Source organism: Nicotiana tabacum, chromosome 22, assembly GCF_000715075.1.
Source record: "Nicotiana tabacum cultivar K326 chromosome 22, ASM71507v2, whole genome shotgun sequence".
Lineage (NCBI taxonomy): Eukaryota > Viridiplantae > Streptophyta > Magnoliopsida > Solanales > Solanaceae > Nicotiana > Nicotiana tabacum.
In genome coordinates this window covers 80,467,720-80,486,446 of record NC_134101.1, presented here as the reverse complement: position 1 = coordinate 80,486,446, position 18,727 = coordinate 80,467,720, and the positions used below count along the sequence as shown (strand labels likewise).

Genomic DNA, 18,727 nt, shown 5'->3' with positions numbered 1-18,727 from the left:
TTCGGACTAGGTATCCCAATTCACTCCAAAACTTCTCCCGGAAATAATCCAACCACTCCGACAAGTCACATAACCATAAATTATCATAGAAAGAGCGATAAATAGAAGAACAAGATGGGTCTACAATACATAAAATGACTGGCCGAGTCATTATACATTCTGATGTGGAATTGAAGAAACAAACCCAAATATATCTTGAGTTCGAAAGGGAATCTAGAGACATAGAATTTTACTTTTCGGAATTGCAGCAAAGAAGATGTGAAATTCAAGGTGACTATTTAAGAAGAAAGTGACAATATATCGGGTTCTAATTTCTTTACTCTATTTATGTTTAATTTTTCTACCCTTTTGTGATTTATGATATCTTGCTTCTACAAATGTAAGGGTAGGTGTTTATTATGCGATGATATCATATTACAAATCTAGATTTATATGCATGATTAAGCATAACATGTGTTTGTGTGTTATTCCTTTGACCAAAAAAATAAATTGTTAGTACTTTATATACAATTTGGTAGCATGCATGGTTTCTTCAAGGAAGTAAGACATGAATTAGGCTTACAGTAATACTTGAAGTATTCTTGAGATCATGAATATAATATATGTAAAGATGTACGTATATTTGTTTTATTAGAGTAAAAGATCAAACTATTTAAGTATTATGATGGTTTAGTTGGAAAGCCATTTTAAAAAAAGTTAAAACACTTGTAATTTTTATCCTATGTTATGGAGATTAAAATCTTCATGATTTTCTACTATGGAGACTAAAATCTTTTGTGATTTTTTACTCCTGCTTCGAGAATAAAATCTGCATGATTTTCTACTCGTTCGTTGAGATTAAAGTCTTCATGGCTTTATACTTATTTATCGGATATTAAAATCTTAGTAATTTTTTACTCCATTTTATTACTCAGTTTGAAGATTAAAAATTCTATCGCTTATTAAATCTAGTTGTGTCAGATATTACTCACTTTGAAGATTAAAAACTCGGCGTTTATTAATTCTGGTTTTGTTGCGACACAAATGACAATTCTTGTGTTGGCTCTACAAAGTGATAGGGGTGGCAAATATGAATCTCCTTTTGAAGAAATATATTTGGAATATGACATTATTCACCAAAGAACAACCCCTTACTCACCGCAATCTAATGAAATTGCGGAAATAAAGAATAGAATATTAAAAGAGATGATGAATGCACTGTTAATAAGTTCTAATTTATCTTAGAACTTGTGGGGGAAAGCTATTCTTACAACTAACCGAATATTCAATTGAGTTCCTCAAAGCAAAACACAATCCATTCCATATGAAAAATAGAACGAAAGAAAACTCTACTTAAAATATTTTAAAGTGTGGGGGTGTTTGACTAGATTGCAAGTTCCTAAACCCAAAAAGGTAAAAATATTGGATCGAAAACCGTTGATTGAGTTTTCATAGGATATGCAACAAATAGTAAGGCATATAGTTTCTGGTTCAAAAATCAGAAAATCCCGACATTCATATTAATACGGTAATCGAATCAGATAATGATGAATTCTTTGAAAATATTTATCCGTATAAAAAGGAATGTGAGTCGTCTAGTGAAAATTCTAAGCGACCTCGGGAAGAAGCAAAGGAAAGTACATTTAATGAGGAAAATCCAAGAGGTAGTAAACGTCAAAAGACAACTACTTTCCATTGGACCAGATTCTCTGACATTCTTGTTGGAAAATGAGCCTCAAACATTTAAAGAAGAAATGTCTTCCTCGGAAGCATAATATTGGAAAGAGGCAGTCAATAGTGAGATAGAATCCATATTAAGTAATCATACTTGGGAATGTGTTGATCTTCCTCCAGAAAATAAACCTTTGGGTTCTAAGTGGATTTTCATAAGTAAAATAAAAGCTAATGGTACTATTGACAAATATAAGTCAAGATTAGTTGTCAAAGGATTTAGACAATGAGAAGGTCTTGATTACTTTGACACATACTCGCCGGTAACGAGAATTATATCTATTCGGGTGTTAATAGCGTTAGCCACCATGTATGGCCTTGAAATCGATCAGATGGATGTGAAGACGGTCTTCTTAAATGGAGATTTTGGAGAAAGAAATTTATATGGAACAACTTGAAGGGTTCGTAATTCCCGGAAAAGAAAAGAAGGCGTGCCGACTTGTTAAGTCATTTTACAGACTAAAACAAGCACCAAAATAATGGCATGCGAAATTTGACCAAACAATGTTGCCAAATGGTTTCAAGATCAATGAGTGTGACAAATGTGTTTACATTAAGAACGTTCCAAATCACATAGTCATTGTTTGTTTGTATGTGGATGATATGTTGATAATGAGTAACAACATTGCTAACATAAATGCTACTAAGCACATGCTTATTAGTAAATTTGATATGAAAGACTTAGGAGTTGTCGATTTAATTTTGGGAATTAAGATCCTTAAAACTCAGGTCAAGAATTGTCTCAATGTCATTATATTAAAATGGTACTTGAAAATTTTAAATATTTGGACTTTAAAGTTGCAAGAACGCCAGTTGATTTAAACCATACTCTTGTAAAGAATAAAGGTCAAAGCAAGTCTCAATTGGAATATGCTCGAGTTTTGGAAAGTTTGATGTATATTATGAATTGTACACAACCTGATATAGCTTATGCGATAAGTAAACTTAGTTGATACACAAGTAAACCTGATCAAGCTCATTCAATAGCAATGAAACGAGTTTTGGGTTATTTGAAATATACCTAAGACTATGCATTGCATTATAATAATTATCACGCGGTTATTGAGGGCTATAGTGATACAAACTAAATCATCGGATCAACTGAAACAAAATCCACTAGTGGATATATTTTTACTATTGATGGAGGATCAGTGTCTTGGAAGTCATTCAAACAGACATGCATCACCCACTCTACAATAGTGTCTGAGTTCATCACTTTAGACAAGGCAGGTGAAGAAGCTGAATGGCTCCGTAATTTTTTTAAAAATATTCTATTTTGGCCCAAACGGTTGGCACCTATATGCAAATATTGTGATAGTCAAGCGGCAATAGGAAGGGTTGGGAGCATTATGTATAACGGAAAATCTTGTCACATACGACGAAGATATAATATCGTTAGACAACTACTCTCTAGTGGAATTATCACAATTGATTATGTAAAGTCAAAAGATAATGTGTCGGGTCCGCTTACAAAAGGCATAACTAGAGAGGCGGTTGAAAAGTCATCTAAGGAAATGGGACTATGGCCGAGGACAAGTCACTATGGCGGTAACTTTACGTAGAAGACTGGAGATCCCAAGATCTAGTGTCACGATCCAAAATTCCAACTTGTCGTGACGACGCCTAACACATTACTAGGCAAGCCGACAATCACATAACAACTACACATTTGAATTTAAAACATGATTTAATAAGCTTAACAGTTGAAAGTCTCATAAATATCTGATAAACACAACTGTAACTCTACTAAAACTAACCCAAAATCCTGGTGTCACCGAGTACATGAGCTGCTAAGTGTCAACATAGTCTGAAACTCTAGTACAATTGTCTAAGAAAATAGAATAGTACTGAATAAAAATTAAAGGAAGGAGAGTCAAGGTCTGTGGGGTTCATAGCAGCTACCTCAAAGTCTCCAAACAGGTACTAGCACCACTCTAGCAATCACCGCATCCAGATGTACCTGGATCTGCACACGAAGTGCAGAGTGTAGTATGAGTACAACCAGCCCAATGTACTCAATAAGTAACAAGACTAACCTTGGAGTGAAAGAAGTGATGAGCTCAGAAGGATACAGTTAGAACCAAAATAACAACAACACAGTTATAGGAAAGAGAATGATAGTAATATCTCAGAGAAACTTCCATATTCAACTCGTTCACATTACAGAAATTTAGTCATGCTTTCTAGTTCAATAATTTAAGCCCAACACTGATAGAAATATGCCAAGTACAACTAGCATGAGGAATGTTACGTCTCTGTGCCTACATGTCAAATATGCATGTCAAATGTAATGTATCATAGTGATAATCCCAGGTACTCACAGTCTCAGAGTACTCAAATTGTCTATCTCAAATTCCCATTCATCACACACAATTACTCAGCACTGTACCGGTGCTTGGAACCAATGCCCCTCACGAAAGCACGTATATATAAATCATTGTGCCTACGCTCACTGCTGGTGTGTCAAACTCCAGAGGGGCGGATCCTACCCAGGCGCTAATATAAATCCTATAAGGCCTGTTGCGGTGTGCAACCCGATCCACAATAATAAATAAAGCCAATAAGGCTTGCTGCAGCGTGCAGCCCGATCCACAATATCACTCACAATCCGGCTCTTAGGCAGCTTAATCATCAATCTCTCCAGTCTCACGGGCTCACAAGTCTCATACTACTTAGCCCAAATAATGATAACATGATGTAACAGTGAATAATAACAGCGACTGAGAGGTGATATGCAAATGAATAAACATGAATCAGTACATAATTGCAGTTTAAGCAAATAACTCAACAGTAGAAATAACCTTAGTGGGTCCTAATAGAATATGCACATAGCCTAAACATAATTTCTAACATGAATCACAACTCAATTACTATAGCAAGTAGGAATTATATGGATAAAACAAGACTAGATATTAACACAATATAAAAATCCACCCGGATTATGATTACCACGGTGCCCGCCCATACACCCGTCACCTAGCATGTGCGTCACCTCAAAACAACCCACATAACACTTTTTTCAGGGATTTATACTCTCAGTTCCAAGTTTAGAAATGTTACTTACCTCAAAATACGCAACTCAATGCTCCAGCAAACCCTTGCCCTGCAAATCGACCTCCGAACGACTTGAATCTAGTCACAAACAACTTAATATAATCAATACAAGCTATAAGAATCGATCCCATATGATAAAGCTAAGTTCTTTAACCAAATTCAAAAAGTCAACCCTAAGCCCACGCCTCGGAACCCGGCAAAATTTATAAAATCCGAATACCCATTTAATTACGAGTCCAACCATACTAAAATCATCTAATTCCAACCACAAATTGACCTTCAAATCCCCAAATCTTACTCTCCAATACCTAGTCCAAAATTCCCAAAATTTCACCTAAAAACACATAATGTAGGTGGGAAAATCAATGGGTATTCAATATAAATAGACAAAAGTGATCAAACGTTGCTTACCTCTTGAATTGTAGTGAAATCCCTCACAAAAATCACCCTTAACCGAGCTCCACAAGTCAAAATATGAAAATAATACTCTAACCCATGATTTAGGATTTTTAAATCTGCCCAGGTGCTCCTCCTTTACAAACACGGAAAATGCCTCGCGTTCGTGAAGCACAAAATATTCCAGCTGAAGAATCCTCTTACGCGAATGCAATATACATGTTGCGAACGCAAAGGCTAAATGCATGGTGCCCAAGCCGGCCTCATCCTTCTACGCGAACGTGAAACCCCTCTCACGATCATGATGAACAGACCCACTAGACTTTCACGAACGCGAAGAACAAAACCTCCTGCCCCTGAACAACTCTATACGAACGCGATCTCCATGTCGCGAACGCGATGAAGACAACACTAGACACCTTATCAACAGTTCTATAAGGACAACATGAAGTCGAACTTCGTCCGAATCACCCTCGAGGCCCCGGACACCCCGTCTGAACATACCAACAGATTCTAAAACATGATACGAACTTAGCCGAAGCCTCAAATGATATCAAACAACATCGAAATCACGAATAGCACCTAATTCAAGCCTAATGAACTATTGAACTTCCAACTTCTAAAACCAATACCGAAACACACCAAACCAACTCCGATTGACCTTAAATTTTGCACACAAGTCATAAATGATATAACAGACCTATTCCAACTCCTGGAACTAAAATTCGAGCCTAGTCTATTGGGGCTGATGTTCATGATTTCTGAGAGCCCGAAAGACTGGAGAGATTTATGACTGAGTGGGGCCGAGGGCCTGATTGTGAGATATTGATACTATAGCACGTGAGTTATCCGTGCGGATCCAGATATTATACTATAGTATGTGAGTTATCCGTGCAGCACGTGAGTTATCCGTGCGGATCCAGATATTATACTAAGCACGTGGATTGTCCGTGCAGCACGTGAGTTATCCATGCAAATCCAGATATTGATACTATAGCACGTGAGTTGTCCGTGCGGATTATAGCGCTTGGGATGAAGGAGCCCCTCCGGAGTCTGTACACACCCCTAATGAGTGCAGGTACCTACTTAGTGCGAGTGCCGAGTGTTGAGCGAGTGGGGGGACTGAGTGACTGTTGCTCTGAGAGGATGCATTGATTTCATTATTGTTGTACTACATTTGTCATATATCATTGTTTTGGAAATTTCTAAGAGATATTATCTTCTGTTTCAGTTGAACTTGACATGAAATTACTGTGTTGGCCTTTATTGTCGAACTTGAAAGCATGCCTACTTTCTTATGTTGGGAATTACTGTAATTGGACTTAGCTGTGAAGCTCGTCACTACTTTCAGTTCTTTATTTAGTATTGTTACTTGCTGAGTTGGTTGTACTCATAATACACCTTGCACCTCGTGTGCAAATTCAGGTGCTTCCGGATACGACGACTGTTAGATCTCAAAGTGTTATCAGTTGGAGACGATCAAGTAGTTGCTTGGCATCCGCTGACCTTGACTCTCTTCCTTTCATTTATTGTACTATTTTATATTTTCAGACAGTATTTTTATCGGTCAGACTTTGTTATCATTCAGATGCTCATGTACTGAGTGACACCGAATTTTGAGAATGTATTTTATGCCAGTAGTTTGTGAGATTTTCTATGGAATTCAAATATTATGTTTTCAAACTTAAAAGAAATTATGATTTTATTGAGGTTGTCGTCTTGCCTAGTATTGAGATAGGCGCCATCACAACATGCGAATTTTGGGTCGTGACACAAATCTACTGATTGATCGAGTATATCCGACATAAGTTCACTACGAAAAATTTAAAGAGAAATCTACTTATCCAGATGCGATTAATCCTTGCTTGCAAATCACACAGTTTTCATGCATATGGCCATTCCCCATTTATGTGGGGGATTATTGACTTTTTTCTAAAGAGTTTGAATGGGAAATGGAAGAGGTATCTCTTGTATTGCACCTCTTAATCTCACCCTTTCATTGTCTCTAAATTTCGATGCTTGACCTCATTTTTACACACAGAAACATCTGAAAACTTCTCCTCTCTTCTTTGCATTATTGCATTATTTTTTTAAATAAACATAAGTGTCAAGTATGATTTGCTCCGTTTGTTGAGTTCGCTGAAGTTCTGTGATTTGTAGTGACGCTATCACAAAATAGTTATTTTGTTCTATCCTTGGAAGTGTTATTCCAAAAACCTTGGGCAAAAGTGAAGGAACTAAATTTTTTAAGGACACACAAACAATTTGTGGGCTCAGAATTATTTTCTATTTTATTTATTGAACTAACATTTCTTTGCTTCTCTGATTTTTTGGTTTTGAATATAGTTTACTAACAGAACCTCCCTTCTTGATCTTAAACTATTTTTTTTCTACTATTCCTAACTATTTATACTTGCACACTATTTTTGGGTCTTGCATTCGGGACACCTAAATATTCACATTAGTTTTCAAAACTTGTGAATGATTAATAAATACTTGCAAGTTTTACCTATCTGCCAGAACTTATGAGCGGGGCAAAACTTGTAAGCTATTTGTACCTATGTTGTCCGTAACTCCGTATGCTATAACTTGTGAACAATACAAGATTTGTAAAAAAATTACAAGATTAGTAGAAGCGAAAATTGTAAAATTTGTGCTCTGAGCTGATATAACTTGTGAAAGCATAAATTTTCATTCTTCGAGAATTGTAGCGCGAGACACAAATTTCTTAAATGGGGACAAATATAAAGAGTTGCCCTAAATCAGCCTATTTGTGCTAATCACCCTTTTTTTTTTCTTGGGTGATTTATAAAAATGACCATGAAAGTGGACGATCTTGAACTTTTGACCCCGCTTACCTACAAACCTTTAAGTTTAAAAAGGTTTGACCATGAGATAAAATTTTTGAATTTTGACATTAAGAATTAACCAATGGGGCAAGCGAGAACAAAAAAAATGCACATAAGACAAGTTGGGGGACAAAAATTCAAGACTAGCTCTTAGGGATCGTTTGGTATAGAGATAAGTTATGCACAGACTGGTTATACATGTTTTAGTTATGCAAATATTAGTTATACAAATCTTAGTTATGGAGAGATTAATTCTTTTTGAATGTTTAGTTTGTTGTATTAAAAACTACTATATATTATAAAATTTAAGATATATCTTTTCTTTTGTTTGTTTAGAAAATATTTATTTAGTATTACACCTTAACCATCTTTAGTTTGTAATTTTTCTTTGCAAAGCTTTATCTCATAGACATCTTTCTCTCTGGTGTGAACCTCCATTGAATTTTTCATTTACTCAACTCTTTTAACAATTTCAAATCCCTGATGTCCCCTTACAGATTTTGGATGAACACAGAGTTGTAAGCAATTATTTTAGGAGGTACCCTATAAGCTCGACGCTGTTGACACAGAGACAATTTTGGCTTTTGATTGAAATTCATTAGCTTATTCACTCACAAAATTTGAGCGTAATATTTGGTTTTCCAAAAAAGATACTTGGGTCACATTTAAAAGAATGGACTAAAATATTCGTGTTGTCCTTAAGAAAATTAAAGTACTATTTGTTTCTCCAGTAACTAACACATATAATATGGAAATCATAAGCTAGCAATTTTGCGGTTTGTGTGTATCACCTATAAATAGTTTATAATGTGTAAATACGGATAATGAGAAGTAGGTTCTTTAGCATCTTTGTGAACTCAGATATCAGGCTCCCAGTGAAAGGGAAAGAAATTCTAAACTTAAAGTGAAAGGGTATATTTGGCATTTAATTTTTAATAGATTTATTATTTAATACATATATTTTTATTTTAAATATTCTATCCTGTATAAAATAATACACAAATTTCCTCGTTAACTTATACATATATTATGTACGAATAACCAAAAAACTAACAAAACATGGTATATGTTGTGTTAAATTTTATACGGAAATTGATTTTCCTTGACCAAATAATGTATTAAATTATACTCCCTCCGTTTTAATTTATGTGAACCCATTTGATTTGACATGAAATTTAAGAAAAAAGAGAAGACTTTTAAACTTGTGGTATAAAATGAGTCACATATATTTTGTGTGACTATAAATTATTCCATAAAGTTAAATTATTTTTAAATAAGAAAATATATTATTTTTTTTGGTACGGATTAAAAAAGAAATATGTTCGCATAAAATGAAACGGGATGAGTATTGGTTTTCGTACATGGATTAACCCTCCTAAAAGAGCACGCACCTTATATATTTATGCAATTTTTTGTTTCACTAAATAAATAGCCCAGCTTCATAGGACCAAGGACCGTTTGATCCGCATCTAAAAAGAGGATAAATTCACAAAGAGGGAAAGAGAAAAGACCCGAATGCGAAAGAAAGCCCTAAACCGAAGAACACTTCTCGAGCAAATAATCGTATCCATCTGCACATAGCAAGCAATTTCTAATCAACCTGACTGAAGCCATGGCTGGCAGAGAAGTTCGAGAATACACCAATCTCACCGATCCTAAAGGTATTATCCCACAACTGGCCACACGCATTTGGTTGTAGCTAGCTTTTTTGGTATTCGTTTACTCTTTAGGGTTAGTTAACCTGTAAATGCGAACAAATTTTGCAGATAAGAAATTCGGGAAAGGAAAGGGAGACAGGATAGATGACGAGGAAATCACTTTCCAACGCATGGTTTCAAAGGTTAGCGAATCCCGTTTCTCCAACTTTATATACGGATTTAACACGCTCCAATATTTAATCAGGAGCCAACAAATTTTGCCTCTGATTTGACTTCCTTCTACAGGAATCAACAAAATATTAATAATAAATCTAGCAAGTTGGAAGGGAAAGAGCAACTAATATCTTATGCCAATTAAAATATTTTAGAAGGAGAATGGACGTGTAGGAGGGAAAGAAGTTAACAGAATTTCTTCTTTTGCTAATGATTACTAATGATGAGCTCTTCTTGATTTTTGGGATGACGAAAGAATGATGGCCTAATCATGGCTATATATAGGCTTAAGGAAAACTTCTGCACAAGACAAGTGTTTTACTTGTCAAATTTCCTTTTATGCAAGATGTCATAACATCTCATGCAAAATGCCACTAGGCTTATTAAGGCCATTTGTCAAATAATCTTTTAAAACAATGCCACATGTAAAAAGTCTTTTGACACATTACCAACAATTATCAACAATCCCCCACATCAAAAGACTTTTTGTTTAGGAATACAGAGTAGGAAAGAGTAAGACTTGCTGGATTTGCATGGTCTAAATGTAATAGGTTTGGTGTCTTCTGGACTATGAACCAAACTTAGACCAATAAAACTTAACTCACAGAATTACTGGTGAAATATAATATTTCTATGAACCAATAATTTTTATTATCAATCACATTTCGACCATCACATTTCGACCCTCACAATTTTGCTGTTCAACGCGGTTTTGTGCCACTAGGCCACGCGCGTGCCTGGTAATTCATGAGAGCTCTATAGACTAGACCAAAATCTCATAGGAGCGGCCCCACTCCACTCTCATACAGGTGAATTCATCAAATGTATGCTGCTTTTAAATACACCACCCATAAGAAATATGAATTCATTAAGAGTTATAACTCAACCTCTCAATTAGTAGCAGTCAAACACTCTCTTTTAGTGCTTCAGTGTCAATATCAACTTGTTATTACCCATATGAACCTACTTCATGGGATCTCCAATCACATAGGTTGGGTTACCATCTCTATTGACAACATGTCGGCCTTAACCCCATCTCTCTTGAGGTTTGAAGAATTAATTTTCTTCCCACAGGTTTAGTCAGAGGATCGGCCAAATTTATCTCTGGCTTCACATAGTCAATGGAAATTATTCCATCTCTCAACAACTGTTTTATGACATCATGTCTCAATTTCATGTGTCTACTTTTACAATTATAAGATTTATTCTTTGACAGTGTTGTGAAGAGCGTGAAGCGAGGAAAAGCGACAACCCCCTTTTCGCTTAAAGCGAGAAGCGAAGCGCTCACTTTTTTGAAGTGAAGCGGAATTTAAAAAATAAAATACTGAAGGGAAGGGCAATAAGAACTAAGAATAAATGATATAAAAATAAGAGTAAGGGCAGTATACCATTTCAGTAAAAAAATGGGCAGCATTTCAAACGAAAAAACAGTGCAAGAAAATAAAGAAGAATGAGAAAGAAGAACTGAAAGGAAAAAAAAATTTCGCCAGCATTTTGTTGCTTTTTGGACGCTGAAACAGTGAAAGAAAAAGAAAAAGAAGAGGAAGAAGAAGGAGGAGAAGGAGGAGGAAGAAGAAATCACATACCCGGAGATGATTTTGAAGTTGAAAAGTGTAGAAAACTTGGAACCCTAGTCGCCTCTTTCTTTCTCTGTTGCTGTTGGAGTGCTGGTGATATGTTTTAATAAAAGAACAACTATTTTAATTAGGCAGCCCTTTAAAACAGAGAAGCGCTCGCTTCAGTCGCCTCGCTTCGCATCGTCGCTTCTCGCTCTTTAGTGAGAAGCGACCGCTTTTTCATACCTGCTACGCTTCAGATAGCAGAAGCGGTGAGTGGGTTGCCTCGCTTCGCTTCTCGCTTTAAGCGAGGAAGCGACCGCTTTTCACAACTCTGTTCTTTGCAATAACTATTGCCGCATGACAATCACAATGCATAAACACAGGAGGCAGTACGCCCTTTATTAAAGGAATATTAGCTAAGAAGTTTCTTAGCCACTCGACCTCAGAACCAGCTAACTGCAGAGCTACAAACTCTGATTCCATAGTCGATCTAGCTATGATCGTCTGTTTAGCTGAATTCCACGATTTTGTACCACCGCCAAGAGTGAATACATAACTACTAGTGGATTTTGTCTTATCTGAATCAGAGATCCAGTTTGCATCATTGTACCCTTCTAAAGTAGAAGGAAATCCACTATATAGGATACTATAATTCATGGTTCCTCTCAAATATTTCATTAGTCTAGCTAATGCAGACCAATGCTCTCTGTTGGGATTATGAGTATATCTACTCAGTCTACACTCAACATAGGCTATATCGGGTCTTGTAAAATTTATTAAATACGTCAGACTCCCGAGCATAATGAGCAACTGAGTCACCATTATTCTTTTTCAAATGAGAGTTAGCATCAAAAGGAGTGCTCACAGATGTGACATTAAAATATTCAAACTTCTTAAGAAGTCTCTCAACATAATGTTCTTGTGATAACGTTATTCCATCTTCACTCCTTATAACTTTAACTCCTAATATTGTATTTACTTCACCCAGATCTTTCATATCAAAATTAGCAGACAAAATAATTTAGTACTTTGCACAATATTTAAACTTGTACCAAATATAAGCATGTCAACAACATATAGACATATTATCACATAATCATTGTCTACCACTTTAGTATAAATACATTTATCCACCTCAACTGAAGAAAAATCGTCTCTCAGTAAGACTTGATCAAATTTCTCATATCACTGCTTAGAAGCTTGTTTAAGGCCATAAAGAGATTTAATTAATTTACAAACTTTATTTTTTGTCCTGGAATGACACAGCCTTCAGGTTGAACCATATAAATTTCTTCTCCTAAATAACCATTTAAAAAAGTTGTTTTACATCCATTTAATGGATACAAAGCTTATGGATTGAAGCTAAGGCAACTAAAACTTGAATAGAGGAAATTCTAGTAACTGGTGTAAATGTATCAAAATAATCTATATTTTGTTTTTGAGAAAATCCTTTTGCTACTAACCGAGCTTTATATTTATCTAAAGATCCATCCGGATTAAATTTCTTTTTGAAAATCTATTTACAACCAATAGGCTTTGCACCCGGAGGTAAATCTGTTAAAATTCATGTTTTATTTTTCAAAATAGAATTAATTTCAACTTTTATTGCCTCTTTCCAATAATTAGCTTCTGAAGAAGATATAGCTTCAAAATAATTTGATGGTTCATTATCGACAAGAAAAGTTTGAAAATCATTTTCATAAGAAAAATATTCTTTCCTAGGCCATTTGCTCGTTCTCAGTTCCTCGTTAGAGGTACTTTCATTATTTGTTTCAACAGGTGTATGAGAAATTTTATCAGACAGTGGATAAATATATTCAAAGAACTATGAGAAATTTTATCAAACAATGGATAAATATATTCAAAGAACTCAACATTCTTTGTCTCAATTATAGTATTGCAATCAAGCACATTACTTTTTAAAACAAGAAATCTATATGCAACACTATGTTCAACATATCCAATAAGCATACAATCTGTAGTTTTAGAACCTATTTTTCTCTTTTTAGGTTCAGGCAATAGGACTTTAGCAAGGCATCCCACACATATTTCATGTTAGGTTTATAACCCTTTAACAATTCATAAGGAGTTTTGCTAGTTCTTTTATGTGGTATTCTATTTTGTAAGTGACATGCAGATAATATAGTTTCACCCCACAAATTATCATGTGCATTAGAACTAACTAATATGGAATTCATCATCTCTTTCAATGTTCTATTTTTCCTTTCAGCTACTCCATTTGACTCAGGTGAATAAGGCGGAGATACTTCATGAATTATTCCTTCTTTTTCACAAAAATTATTCAAAGAAAAATATTCTCCACCTCTATTAGATCTAATTCTCTTAATTTTTCTACTAAGTTGATTTTCAACCTCAGTTTTATAAGAAATAAAAGCATTAAAGGCATCATATTTATTTCTAAGAAAATACGACTTAGTATATCTGGAAAAATCATTAATAAATGTCACATAATACCTTTTACTACCTCTAGTCATGGTTTATTTGTGGTTAATATTTCTGATACTAGAAATGAAAATGCATCTTCTTCTGCTTATATGGTGGAGTCTATTTCTTTATGGCATGCTAGACTAGGACATGTTAATGTCGCATATATAAAGAAAATGCAGTCGCTAGGATTAATATCCGATTTAGACTCAAATAATATTGACAAGTGTGAAATGTGTGCTGAAGCTAAAAGTACTCCAGCAAGTCTTACTCTTTCCTACTCTGTATTCCTAAACAAAAAAGTTTTTTAATGTGAGGGATTGTTGGTAATGTGTCAAAAGACTTTTTACATGTGGCATTATTTTAAAAGATTGTTTGACAAATGGCCTTACTAAGCCAAGTGGCATTTTGCATAAGATGTTTTGGCATCTTGCACGAAGGAAATTTGAAAAGTAAGTAAAACACTTATCTTGTGCAGAAGCTTTTCTTAGGCCTACATATAGCCATGATTAGGCCATCATTCTTCCATCATCCAAAATACCAAGAAGAGCTCATCATTAGTAATCATTAGCAAAAGAAGAAATTCTTCTATCTTCTTTTCCTCCTATACGTCCTTCTCCTTCTAAAATATTTTAATTGGCATAAGATATTAGTTGCCCTTTCTCTTCCAACTTGCTGGATTTATTATTAATATTCCTGTATCCTATTATATAGAGGTAGGTTTGTTTAATCTTGGGGAAACATTTCACATTACTGAAATAGTTTCTTAGGACAGTGCCTAGCACGACTCAAGCCAATTGTTGTATTTTCGCTCACAAATAATATTAATACTTTTCTCGTGTTATTTCCCTACAATACAAAATATTAAATTACAAACCCAACTATTTAAAAGAGGGGAACAAAAGAAAATAGACTACTAAATTTTGAGAAGGAAAGACAACAAAGGGAAGCTAGTGAAGAACAAAAAAGCAAAGGAAAGTTGTTGATGGTTGATGTGCCTAAGTTATGCCTATTTATAGGCTTTAAGAGAGGTTTGAAGCATGACAAGTGTATAACTCTTGTTGTCTTGGATTTTCCATGATATTGCCACACTCATTTCTCCATTGCCACTTGGAAGGACATTTGTCTAATTTTGAAAATATCACAACAATCAATGCTAGTATAAAATGGAATTACCTGCAATTATCTTTTAAGTGACTTGATTGTTTAAATCATTTTTTACACCGTTAGTTCATACTGACTATTTATTATCTCATAAAACTCATTGGCCATTAGCTGTATATGCCTTTTCATCCACATTGTGAAATAGATGATATCCAGGAGGAGATGTTTGTAGTGGATTGAGAACTATAGATAATAATCGCAAATGTTTAGTTAATTTTAAAGGAAAAATCCTGTTTGGGCCCCATGTTCTCAACCATAATCTGATATTTGAAGAGGTCATCCATGAATTCGTCTATTTGCTCGAATCAACAAGTCTTTCTTCATTTTCTTTGTTTGATGAAATGATGGGGCTGTTAAATAATTTACTTCCGCAAAGCTAAAATAGGATTTATTCTCTCAAGTGTGGTTTTGCCCCTGGGGCAAGAGCACTCCACTCCAACTAAGAGGCAAGAAATTTGTCTCAACCTAAGTGATTTCTTCACATTTGCCACAGAGTTTTTGGGGGGGGAGGGGGTACCATGTCGGAGAAATAAAAATTCTTCCTCATGTCCTAGCTATCAAAAGAAAAAGAAAAAATTAACTTCCCCTTTTTGAATTCTGAATGTGTTGAGAAAACTGACTGAGCTTGCGACCACTCCAGTTTTCTATTCCTTATTTTCTTGCCAATAAGGGCTCTTGTAACTGCTCTTTTTATTTGCTACCCTATCCTTCCTCTTGTTAGGCTTATAAGGAACTTATAGAAGTTGTTTTGATCAAGAAGAAGGCTTCTTTACTCAATGGGAGACTGCTACTGGTAAAAGAAACAACAACGAAAACAATTAAGTCTCAATTATATGAATCCTCACTATTCATCAATCGTGAAGATTCATCATAAATCGACATATTTTACGCTGGTTGTGAACCTACTACAACCCTCCTCCTTTATGAGGGTATAGGACCGACAAAGTGAGCAAGCTCACATCAGCGGAGTTACTACTGGTAAGGGGAACCCTATCAAAAAAATAGGATTTAATAAGGGTATAGGACCGACAAAGTGAGCAAGCTCACATCAGCGGAGTTACTACTGGTAAGGGGAACCCTATCAAAAAAATAGGATTTAATAAGGTGTTTTTGAAGTATATTTAGTTATAGTCTTTGAAAACAGGTTTAACACTACTAAAACAAAAGCTTGATGGTTGTGAGTTATTCTAAGTTAAGATATTCCGGAAAAGCGTGTAATATCACATTATTTCAGGGCTAGATCATATTGTAAAGTATCCTTCAGAATACCCCAATTTCTTATAACATGCCCTGACAGGGATCTTGGCTTTTCCTACTGGGTGCTTGATATGTTCAGATGCAAGAGGTTGCTGGGGAACGCGGAGGTTACCTTCATGGGAGAGGCGGTACAGATTCTTGCTCAAAATAATTCCTCCCCTCTTTTTCTTCTTGGTACATCCATCCATCAATATAATGGAAGTGTGTAATAGTTTCCTGAGCCTTGTTTAAGTTATGCAATGCAGCCTTGGACAGCGATGACTTGCTTTATCTAAAGGAGCAGATGGAAGCCGAGGAGGATGCTGAACGCCTTCTGAGACGTACCGAAAAACGTGCATTCCAAGCATTCAAGATATCCTTTTTACTGGTTCTTCCTTTGATATTACCGCATTCCATTGTGTATCCCTCGTATGTTAACATTATATGGTGACTGCAAGTGCTAATTGATGTCAAATGAGTTTCATTAATATGTATAATCATTATAAAGGCTACCTTCTCAAAAAAATAATCATTATAAAGGCTGATTTGTATAATCTTTATAAAGGCTGATTTGATGATTTACCTCATCAAGTTTAGCCTTGCCAGCAGATAGGATGTTGTGGCTTGAGAAAGCATAGGACACAGATAACTTGTCAACCAAAAGAAAAGGACATAGATAATGTAAGGTTATCAAGTTGTAGTTAACCAGTTCCATCTTCTGTGTAATGCTTAACCATTTTAAACAAAGCTGTTGCTGATTCTTCACCAGCATCAATTCCCCTGCCGCTTCGTGTTGAGCCCAAGCCAAAGAGTGGGATTAGGTATTCTTTTGCCTCTTTTTACTGTTAGGCACTTTATTTCTTCTGACAAAAGTGGGTTGCTCTAGTGGTAAGCACCCTCCAATTCCAACCAAGAGGTTGTGAGTTCGAGTCACCCCAAGAGCAAGGTGGGGAGTTCTTGGAGGGAGGGAGCGGAGGATCTATCGGAAACAGCCTCTCTACCCCAGGGTAGGTGTAAGGTCTGCGTACACACTACCTTCCCCAGACCCCACTAGTGGGATTATACTGGGTTGTTGTTGCACTTTATTTCTTCTGTGACGTCACCCTTGTTATTTCCATCTTTTTGTTGTTTTTGGTACTTGGTATTGTGCGTAAATAATCAAGGGGAGTCAATTAAATTAAGATTTGCTGGTCTCATGGTACAGGCAGCAAGATTTACTAAAAAGGGTTTTAGAAGTCAAACCTAAGAAGCAGAAAGTTTGTACCGCATCTGATGGGAGTAATTCCCCAGCAAGCACACAGGCTGCTCCAAGTAATAACGCTGATTCTAATCAGGAGAAGCAGAAAGAGACCCTGCCAGCTAGATCAGCTGACATGGGAGATGAAACAAAGACAGATAATCCAATGAAAAGCTTGCTAGTAGCATATGAGAGCTCAGATGAAGATTGATCTTGTATGTAGTTTTTGTATGCTGATGCTTAGAGCATTGTGTTTAAATCAACAAATCTCATTAGTAGTTGTTATGTGCCCATTCTGATCAAGGATCCTTCAAAGCTCTCCTTTTTACTGCAATTGTATAACAGAAGAGCAGCTAAATGCACACCGCTGGCCTTTGAGCATGTGCAATAGAGGCCTAAATCTTCTTAATCCACCATAAATTACCTGATAGAGTGAATATTGATGAAAATTTTAGTTGGTGGTTGTACTGCAACGCTTTGGACAGTGCTTTATCCATCAAGTCATTCCTAAGTTAGTACTAGTAGTATTTATTTGTGCTCCAACTTAATTACTATAGAAGGCAAGAAAGAGTTTTTCGTTTTAACTGTTACATTTACATATTTCAGAACCTGAACGTATACAGGGATGTAGGGCCGAAGATGGTTGGACTAAAGTGCCTGCTATTACAGTCTAAGTGCGTTAGGGGAATGTTGTTAAATTTACCTAAATGAGGAAGAAATTGAGAGAAGTATGTTGTAATTTAACGTAGTTGAGATATTATTGTTCTGCACCAAATGATGAAGAAAATCGAGAGAAGCTATAATATTCCCTCGGAATGTGAAGTTTCTTGATGAAACTAAGCTTTGATTTGATATATTAGTCACTGATATAGGAAAATTTTCAGTTCCTTAAGAAAGTTCCCCTCCAAAATCGTACTCAATACCTCTCGATCATAGAGTGATTTTTGTCCAATTTGGCTTTCTCAAGAGCAAATGAGTATCAAGTCAAATAGTTGATATGAGTTCAAGTCGGATTTTCCCTATCTCTAGTTCAAACCCTTTAATTAGGTTAGTCAAAACCTTAATTAGCCCAAATTCTTGTTAGCCAAGTTTTCCTAGACTAGGTTCCTCTTTCTCAAGTAAAAGACCAGGTCAAAAAGGCATGAATCAATGTTTGCAACCATTAATTCTCTAATTAAATCATGAACGAGGCTAAATAACAAACAC

The 18,727-nt window shown here is 35.5% G+C and overlaps 1 protein-coding gene across 1 annotated transcript; it reads left to right on the top strand.

The window, feature by feature from the left end:
* Window positions 1-9,446: 9,446 nt before the first annotated feature.
* On the top strand, window positions 9,447-18,033 carry LOC107819307 (uncharacterized). Its single transcript, XM_075244216.1, has 6 exons — window positions 9,447-9,670; window positions 9,776-9,849; window positions 16,385-16,433; window positions 16,551-16,658; window positions 17,030-17,105; window positions 17,489-18,033. Exons 1-6 carry the CDS (start codon window positions 9,622-9,624, stop codon window positions 17,730-17,732), a joined length of 600 nt encoding a protein of 199 aa, XP_075100317.1. The 5' UTR covers window positions 9,447-9,621; the 3' UTR covers window positions 17,733-18,033.
* Window positions 18,034-18,727: the final 694 nt, after the last annotated feature.

Excerpts from the sequence above, each read along its gene's own strand:
- LOC107819307 (XM_075244216.1), top strand. The coding sequence starts at position 9,622 with ATGGCTGGCAGAGAAGTTCGAGAATACACCAATCTCACCGATCCTAAA. Across the intron at positions 9,850-16,384 it reads TCCAACGCATGGTTTCAAAG|ATGCAAGAGGTTGCTGGGGA; the intron begins GTTAGCGAATCC and ends TGATATGTTCAG. Across the intron at positions 17,106-17,488 it reads AAGCCAAAGAGTGGGATTAG|GCAGCAAGATTTACTAAAAA; the intron begins GTATTCTTTTGC and ends CTCATGGTACAG.